The sequence below is a fragment of the Zosterops lateralis genome, assembly GCF_965231275.1.
Source record: "Zosterops lateralis genome assembly, chromosome: 1".
In the NCBI taxonomy this organism is placed as follows: Eukaryota; Metazoa; Chordata; class Aves; order Passeriformes; family Zosteropidae; genus Zosterops; species Zosterops lateralis.
In genome coordinates, this window is record NC_139762.1 from 134,579,159 (window position 1) to 134,588,928 (window position 9,770).

The 9,770-nt window shown below is 39.2% G+C and overlaps 1 protein-coding gene across 1 annotated transcript; it reads right to left on the reverse strand.

The window, feature by feature from the left end:
• Positions 1-2,265: 2,265 nt before the first annotated feature.
• Positions 2,266-9,455, reverse strand: ABRA (actin binding Rho activating protein). Its single transcript, XM_083857612.1, has 2 exons — positions 8,661-9,455; positions 2,266-4,902 (listed from the first exon to the last, which is right to left on the reverse strand). The coding sequence occupies exons 1-2, from the start codon at positions 9,410-9,412 to the stop codon at positions 4,425-4,427; spliced, it is 1,230 nt and encodes a 409-aa protein (XP_083713738.1). The 5' UTR covers positions 9,413-9,455; the 3' UTR covers positions 2,266-4,424.
• Between the last annotated feature and the right edge of the window lie 315 nt (positions 9,456-9,770).

The window sequence follows — 9,770 nt, forward strand, 5'->3', positions numbered from 1 at the left end:
GTGTTTAGTAAGCAGTATGGTAGCAATCATACTTGTAAAATACTAAATCAGTTAAGGAAGAGAAGGATTTAAAGCATAAGTGACTGTGGCAGCACTTGGTGCAGCAACTGTCTGTGTAAGGGATCTACAGAAAGTAGCACATCTATTTAGCCAAGACCATGAATTTTATTACCAGAGGTGTAGTTAATTTCTGTATGACACAGATAAAAGGCACTGCCTTGATGTCCCTTCTGCCTTCAGCTCATTATCCTTTTTCTGCAGTAGAATTCCTTTCCTGTCAAGGTTTGTTTCTGTGATTGTAAAGTTTTGGGGTTTGACATTTACTGAAGGCTTATTAGACCCACCATCTGGACTTTGCTGCCGGAAGACTGTGTCTCAGCTTACAGTACTTGGATGGATTCACTGAGTAACTTGATGTCTTATTTGGGTACCTGGGATCCAAACAAGAGATTCTTAAAGCATCATCTTTTGGCCCTGAATCCTGTGTTACTGCTTTTGTGTATTCTGCAAAAAGGTCATAATTTATGACATATGGCTTGTGCTTGCATCTTCCTGCTCACCTGTTTATATTACATTAGTGTTATTTTTTGTACAGTAATTAGAATGTCTGCATAAAATTTGCTCTTGGAAGATGAGTAAGAACATTGGCTATTCTTTCTGTTTGAGATAAAAAAATAATAGTCTTGTATTCATCATTCAGTATTTGAATCTTAAATCTCACTTTTATGTTCTCCCTTGATAGAAGAACAGATGCCCTCAGGGTATTTTACTGTTGTCCTTGCAATTTGGAGCTCAATTAAGAGAACAAACCTCCTCTTTCTCCTCTTAGGAGTATGTGCTGCTGCAATGATAGAAAGCTACACTGTGCTTCTGAGCAGAGAGGAGTTGTCCAGCTCAGGGAATGGTGTACACTTGATGTAGTATGTGCAAAACAAGTGCAAGCCAATCCTGCTGGCTGTCTCACTGCAGAGGTGCCAGTGCCAGCTCTGCCTTCTGCTGTCCTGCTCACCTTACAAGCTTTGTAATTGTAGTTTTTTCTCTTCTGATAACTACACTGCTAATAGTACACGTGCTGTTGAATGCTGAACTGCTTTGTGTCCCGAGGTGTTGGGGCAGTGCAGTGTGTGCATAGCAGCTGAAAGGGCTGTGAGAAGAGGGCCTGCCAGTATCTTTTCTGTGATGAATAATGATTGAACATATCACCATGAATAGTATACTCTTCACTACAGCTAATTTTATTTCAATAGCCTTCCCCTTTTTTAAAAATGAGCTGTATTACTGAACCTTGGCTGTACAGAAACATTAGTAAAGAAGGAATTGTTGTGAAGGAAGGAGCTGATTTTTACTGGGTGGGATAGATGTCCATTGAACTTTCCACTCACTTCAAGCCACTGCAGCAACTGTGGTAAGACTTGGAAAAATACAAAAGGTATAAAAATCAAATTTATTTCTTCTGATACAAGTTCCATGCTGTCACTTAAGTTTTATAGCTGTATTAGAATATGAAAAATGTATGTAAGTTCCTACAGAAGAAGATAAAACTTTTTCACTACCAAAGATGTGCAAAAACAACACTAGTCTCAGACAGAAGAGTGGAGGAGCTCTGTTTCAAGTAAAACCTTTTGGGAGTGAATACAGTATTTAAGAAAATAATGTGCAATTATAAGTTATCATGAGAGTAGCTGAGAGTTGCTCATTGTCTCAAAGGTTAAGGGTTTTATTTTCAAAGCAAGTCAGAACTAAAAAGCAGGTCTTAAAAATTTACAGAGTCTGCTTTAATCAAGCAGGTTTTGACCTTTATCATCTCTCTACATTGAATATTTAAATGTGGTGGAGGTCGTGCTAGTTTCACAGGAATGCGGCACAGTATAGTAGGAGAGTTAGGGTGGGTAATTCAGGGAGTACTTTTGTTCGATTGTTTTTTAATGAGGTCAGATTTATTATCTCCCACACTATGGATAAATTTGTCACACAACTTAATATAAAAAGATGTTATAAAGCATATAACCTACATTAAATGCTTCCATGTGCCATAACTTACATCAGTATTTAATATTTCTTTTGAACAAAAATGGTAAACTTTTCAGAAATTAGAAGGCTTTGCATGATACTGCCTACTCAAATGTAGGTAGTGGAGGGTAGTGTGAGCAAAAATACTGGTTATGTCACATGGTTTGCTCATCCAATTGGAAATAAAATAGTTTGAGGGGAAGACTAGGAGGGAAGAATAGGAAAAAGTGGGGGGTTTGGTTTATTTTGCATAGATTTTAACACTGGGATGACTGAGTGGGAGGTTTAAGTTACCTGCAGTGAGATAGCAATCGGTGTGAGTTTGCTGATCTATAGCAGTGATTACATTGTTATGGCTGCTGTGTTTTCCTGTGGTAGGATGAGAAGTCTCACAAGTAGAAATATGTAATTAATGCTTACATGCCTTTAGTGTGTATTCTTTGTACAGGTGTTTTGTGTAAGATCTGTTGTCATGTACTCTGAAATCTTTTTCTGGTGCTTTGGACAGAGAAACCTTCACAGGAAGTATTTTAACAGCCTATGGAAAGGAGAATGTACCTATATTTTGAAACAACTTACTGATACTTTACTTCATGGAATATGCACATGTATTTGTTTTCTAATATGTGGGAGAATAAGCCAAGAAATAATTAAGGGTTTTATTTATAGTTCATGTATTCCTTTGACAACAAAATGTTTTCAAGACAATTTAGACAGCTATAAAAAGTCATTATATAAAGATGTAAAGAAAAAGTTAAGAATATGCAGGTAAAAATTATGATATTTAACTATTACAGTAAGATATCAGTTTTGTAGGTCAACTTGAGTAGTCTAAGAGATCTCAAGAAAACATTAAATAAGCTCCATTGATTTCATCTTGCAATTAATTTTTCTTCCATAGAGTCCCATAATAAAACTATACCTAAAGTAGTATCCATGATCTACATAGATTTAGAATAGATGTTGTCAGTTCTTGTATCATTAAATCATAAAATATTTGGTTTATTTGTACATTGAAGCTTCAAACTGGAGTACCTATACTCATACAGCAATACTTGTTTTATCAGAAACAAGGTGTTAATGCACTTCTACTTCTGTAAGAAGGTATTTGTTCTTTCAGATTGAAAGAATCTTGAGGGGAAAAAACCCACATCTTTTTCATTACCCGCCCAGGCATCTGCTCTGAAACAAATGCTTTTCATATGAAGCACACACATTTTGCCAGGACAGCTCTTTTTATAGTAGAGAAACTGATCTCTCTAATCCAGTAAGTAGCAGAGACCTTACAGAGTTCTCAGATTTGTGACTAATACAATTTTAAGTTCTAGAAGTGTTAGTGCATTAGCATTTAGTCCTCTTCAGCATCACTGGGACTGAGAGACATTGTTTTAGTGACATTGGAATGGCAAATGCTGTAAAATTAGGTCAGTATTTCTGTGTGATGTGGGACAACATTTTCCTCAAAGTTATGAACACCGTTTCCCTCTTTTCTCACAGAGGTACATTTCAATGGAAGATGATGATGTTAGTCACTTTTTTGCTATATACAAAAGTACAAATACCTGGCTAGTTTTTATATGTTGCATATTATTTTTCCCTGTATTTATAAGAACAGTATCTGAATAGATAATCAGATGAGACATTGCACAATGTTGCATAGAAGGTATTTTTTAGGTAGCTATCTAATAAAAACTTTTATTCATTACATTCCAACCTCCATAAGCTTAAATATGAAACAATCTAAAAAATTAGTTATATAAATACAATAAATATATAAACCCCCATTTATAAAAAGGATTTTTATGTGATATATAAGAGAAAACTGTGTCAACAGTTGTATCAACAAGATAATACTGCAGCAATAGTTACAAATCATGCTTGTAAAGAAAACAAATGCAGTATCCTTGATTCTGTATTATAATGAGGTAATTTTACTTGTATTTAAATCAATTAATTAGGAAGGGAAGCACATGCACAAGACCATTTTTCAGATCAAAACCTTTGTCTGAGTTTATATTGTCATTCATCTTCTGATCCGGCATGTTTCATATTCCTGATATTCCAGTTTGAACAGGTTGGGAATATCTTAATGTAACAAGAAGTAGAAGTTGGAATTAGTTTGTAGCTATTTACATTGCTTTGAGCTTTTATCATCAGCTGCTTATATTTCATATCGATTTTTCTCCTTATTTTTTCATGTAATAATTAACTTAATTGTCCTGCAAGCACTTCTGGTACAAAATGAAGTCTATTTGGATGTTTGAGTTACCATGCACTAGTTAGAAAAGAATATTTTTTGAAATACATATTTTATATGTGGTGAACAAGGGAATCTTATATTCAAAATGTGCAAATGCTAATAGCAAGGGAGAAGAGGAAAATTTTTCCAAAAGTTGTCCTGGTTATAGCCTAACTTATTTTAATAAAGTAATTACGACATTATCATCTCTTCCTTGCCATAACATTTCTCCTTCAAAGTCCACCAGGCCGTGTTTCCTGGCTCTCATCAGGATCCCAACCACCTTATCTGAGATACGAACGTATCTGTCGAAGAGTTCCCCGAAAGTGACTTGGATTTTGCCGTCGGGCCGGGGCTTGGCCATGGACTCGATGATGAAGCACAAGTCCCTGATCTCGCGGTGGATGTGAGCCTCGGCTCTCTTGGCTCTCTCGGCGGTTTTGGTTCCTTCCTTCGGGTGGCCGTAGCCTTCATCTCCTTTGTGCAGGCGCGTGGACATGGCCAGCTCGTGGTCAAACTCCTCGCTGAAGGGGTTCAGCTTCTGCGTTATGATGTGCTGCTCCGCCCATTCCTGCCAGCGGTCCTTGAGGCTGTGCACGGCGCTGCCTTTCCTGCGCGCGTTGCTGCGCGCCTCCTCGCTCAGCCGGCTGCCCCTGCAAGACACAACACACACCCCAGCTTCGCATCGCCTCCTTGCCTGCTGCGGGTTTATTGCTCTCTGCTGTGACTGGGTTACTGTGGGTTTTGGGACGAGCTGGAATCCACCAGGTGGCACAAGTTCACCGCTGCTCAGTTCTCTAGGGGCTGCTCGTCCGCATTCAGCTCGCACTCAAAGGCATGTTCTGTGGTCACAGCTTTATCCTGTCTACACTACCACCTTCCAGCCCTAATCACAGCCACTTTGACAAACTGTGCCCCAGAATGACTTAATTCTGTGAGGGAGCACTGATTACCTGCACTTTGTGTGTCTTTGCAGTTCCCCATTGCTGCCTGCTTGGCCAAGCCTGAAGTGTGCCTGCCCTGAGGTTAGAGATGCTGATTGCTGTAGGTGTATGGCCTGGCTGAAAATTAGAGGGTAGTGCCTAGAAAAATCTGGCCCCTGTAATAGGTGTCAATGATTATAGCAACAACAGAAAGCTAATTGAGTGCAGCAGTTCTGTCTATGCTTTTATATTTGGAGTATGGTTCTGAATAAATATTGAAGTCCAAATTTCACATGCCCTTTGGTAGGGTAGAAGCTTGAAAGTGTCAAGGACAAAGGATAAGGAAAAACCTTTGGGGTTGATTTTTTTTTTTTTTTTTTTTTTTTTTTTTTTTTTTTTTTTTTTTTTTTTTTTTTTGTGACTGTAATAGTTCTGGATGACTCCAGGCAGATACTCTATCCTCTCGTGGCCAATCTCATGTTGTGGGGCAGCAATAGATAGTCTGAGCTAGTCTTTGTGCTGTCCATGTCCTGTCAATGTCTATGTACAGAACTCATCTTGGGACTATGCTGTGCTGTAGCTGTGCTGAAGTAATTTGTTTTTTAATATTTTTACTCCCCAAAAGGCTGCTCTGAAACCTCTTCAGTAATGTCAGCTGAATGTTAACACCAGAGAATCAAAATGCACTTAGCAAACAGCACACAGTGCTGCAAAGTTGCAGAAAATTCTGTTTCCCTGCTGTTTGGATATTCTTTTGTTTTCTACTATGTGATTGAAAGAGAATAGAGTCATAGAGATGTCTCCAGTTCAGTGCACCAGAAAGATGCCAGTATTGGGCAGGGCTATGCTAGGGTGAAAGTTGCAAACATGTAGTACCAGGGATAGAAAAAGAACTGAGCTGCAACTCTTTATTAGCTGTGGGTTTCCCTAAGATCGGCTTAGCCATATTGAGGAACTGTGTTTAAAAAGCTCCAAAATGCTCTTCCCTATCAATTTGGTGAAAAACCATCAGAAAAATTGAGCATACTAATGGCCAAGTAAGTGCACCTTTCTCCTGTGGTGTAATTACAGAGCATCCTGAGAGTAGGCAGCCTGTAATTTTCTGTAAGTGGCTAACAGGTAGATGTTGGCAGGAAAGCATTAAAATATACTACTGGGGTAAATCTAGACAATTTGGTTTCCCGACAATAAAGCAAATGCACCTCTATCTAAGCTGTTGTCATACAGAGAAAAAGAAAGCTGTGATCCTTTGTCACTTCACCTGAATTGTGCCTTCATTGTCCAGAGGAGCTGTGGTGGGCACGGAGTTTGGCTATGTAAAGGAATTTGTCTTCTGAAGCCTATGGCTGTCCCAAAGGTCACAGAAACCCTGTGCCAGCACAGTCTGAACTCCAACTGAAGCTCAGATTGCTTCACTAGCTCTTCGTGTGGGAAGCTATCAGTTAAGGCAAGGGAAAAAAATCCTAAGTGGATCAAAACTGCCTTGAAGAAGTGATGCCATCAGTCTCAGTGGAGTAGATATCATAGTGGAGGGCTTGTTCCTCAGCCACAGCCAGCTGCTTCCCCTTCTCTCCAGGGACTATGACCTCTGAGAAAGTCGTAGAGCTTCAGTTCCCCAGGTTGAGTGGAGAGAAGAGGGGGAGTGAGACAGCAGGAGGCTGTGCAGTATTTTTTACTTGCTTTAACAGTCTAGAATGTATTCTCTCCTTTTTCTACAAAAACTCATTTTTCTTTCTAGCAGAATATTATTATTGCCTTCCTCATCCAGATCATCTTCTCAGTGGTTGAAAAAATCATCTTACCTATCCTTTTACTTTTAACATGCCTCACATAGGCTTGAAAAGACCTTACTTTTTTAATGCAGCTTGTAATTTAACCATTTCTACTTGCTGAAGTGCTATTTTTTCCATAGTTTAATCTAATGAAAAGTTTAAAACATGAATTGCATACACATTGAAGCATTTTTTCATGTTTCTACTGCACCTATATAAAGGATTGTGCATCCAAAGTGAAGGTTTTGAACTTTTACCCACTCTGAGAAGTGCTTATATTCTGAGGCTGCAAAATAAATAGTTAAAAAAGTCCAGTCCTGATAGCAGCACTGTAAGTACAGAAAATTATTTTTGTGTCCAATTTTAGTGGCAGAAAGAGCATAAGTAATATAGAGGGTATTGTTTCAATCATTTGGACAACAGTAAATATGGCTAATCAATCCTTTTTCAAGTAGCAGCACTAAAATTAGACATACAAGGAAAATATAAGAAAAGTTTAACAGAAGCTAGATAGTTGGTCTGTTTTTAACATATAACATTTGAAACTGAGAAAATTGTTTTAATTGAGGTTGTTTACAGGTAAGTGCTGCAAATGTATCCTTTTTCCACTCTATATTTGGAATCTTTTGTTTGAGGCCCTAACTTCTGTGAAAGGATGGTGCACAGAGTCCTTGCCAAAAGCAGGTACCACAAACTTTCAAGCCCTGAGTTACTGGGGAGCTTTTTTCACTTGGGCTGTTAACCATTTTCTTCTTACAGGAACTGACTACTCAGCTGTACAGCAAAATATCATTCTACTCTCATCTGAACAGTTAAAATAGCTCTGGAGGTGTGTGTTCAGATAGCTGTGATTAAAGGTACTCTATGGTTGAAATCTGTAACTGTGTTAGTCAGAGTCTAATGGTCAGGATAATGTTCATCAGTAGTGAGGTGTAAAACCAAAACAGTGACCGTGATACAGTCTGTCTGCACAGGGATCACAAAGTCTGTTTTGGCATTTTCATCAGTTTTTCATCCTCAGTGCTGATCCAGTTTTAATTTCTGAAAATGTGATTGAGATATGGTGTGAGCTTGGAGTCCAAGATACTGTGAATTTTTCCTTTCTTTGAATTGTGAATTCTGAACTCATGGAAAGCTTCCTAGGAGAAGCAGTGAAACCTATTTTTGGTAAGAAGTACATGGAAATAGTTCCTGTGACATTAATTTGGGACATTCTCTTCAAATTGCTCCTGAGAATATTTACAGTTTATACTAACCAAAATAATGAATAAGTATTTGGAAATATTGCTTATCAAATATATTGATTTAGGCAACATTTGTTGAAATAAACGAATGGCTGAAGGTTCTCGATGGGATAAAAGTTGTGATTCTGAAATATGGACTGAAGTATTAAGAAGTAAGTAGTTATTTTGATGAACTGGTAAATCCAGTGTGAAAATTAAATATAATCAACATTCCCAAAATATTACTTCCAGACCTTTTGTATTAGCTACATAGTCCAATGTTGTTGAGGAACTACTTAAGCCCAAAGTGATATGTGAAAGGTCTCCTGAATTTTGATTAATTTCTTCTAAGCCAAGAGTAATAGATTATCTTTGACCACTTCCTACTATTCCCTCCACCCCCCGTTTTCTTCATGGAAAGCAGTACCCCTCTGCCATCTGTATAATGAAGGTGCTATTGATGTAATTGATGTAATAAAGATGCTTTACTTACAGAGATGGGGCAGGCCGTTTAATCCTCGCAGCCGTCACCTCCCGGTCACTGTCTTCCTGCTCGAGCTTGTCCTCTGCTTCCCCGTAGCCACTGTCCTGGGCATCCAGGCTGTCATCACAACTCTTAAGCAGCAGCTCTCCCTTGGCCCCATCTTTGTCCTCTTCTTCCATCTTCTCCCAGCCCTTGGTCATCTCTGATACCACATTTGAACACTTCCTCCTTATGGCTGAAGGTAATTTGCTACTAAGCATTTTGTCAATAGCACTTGATTCTTCTTCGAGTTTGGTCATCTCGGAACTGCTGTTGTTGTTCTCATATCTTTCACTGAGGAGACTGATATCCCCTCTTCGTTCACAGGCTTTGCTGACAACTGTTTTGGTCACCTCTTTGCTTTTAATGCTGAATGTTTTGAGGTCTTCATCTGATTCCCTTGATTTTTTCTCAGCATCTCTTATTGTCACCGATTCCGTTGCTAAGGATTTTTCATCATCCTTTTCTTGGTCCCTCCTGACAGATGGAATTTGCCATTTTTCAAAGGAACTTTCTTGTACAGGCTGAGCTGATGAGCTTTCTGCAGAGGGAACCCATCCAGAGGGCTCTTGCTCTTGCTTTACATGGTGGTCAGATGCCCACTGCTGCCAGCCTCGTGCCAAGCTGAAGACCTGGCTGGCCATCCGGATCTTGTGCACAGCCCTTCTCACAGGAGCCCTGCGTGGCTTTTCTTCAGGAGCCACGTTGCTGTCTGCTGCCATCCTGGCTTCTCCCCTTCTTCTGCTCAGCACCTTCTGAATGGGCTTCCTGCAGTGAATAATGCACTCTGAAGAGGGCCACACAGATTTAAATAGAAGCCGGAGCAGTTGATGCCCTTGGAAAATATGTGAAACGTTTCTCACAAAGATATAGTATCCTCACTGTTGCAGAGGTCTTTTTTTAAAACGCAGGGTTACATTTCATCACAGCAGATGAATGATGCATGATGTAAACAGTGTGACACAGACCTGTGCTGGAAATAGTGGGAAAGTAATAGCTCCTTTAGTCTCTCTTTCCGTTGGACTACTGGATTCCCAGTTTGTTGACAAGGGTCTTGTCCTTTTGGAAATGCAGCACTTG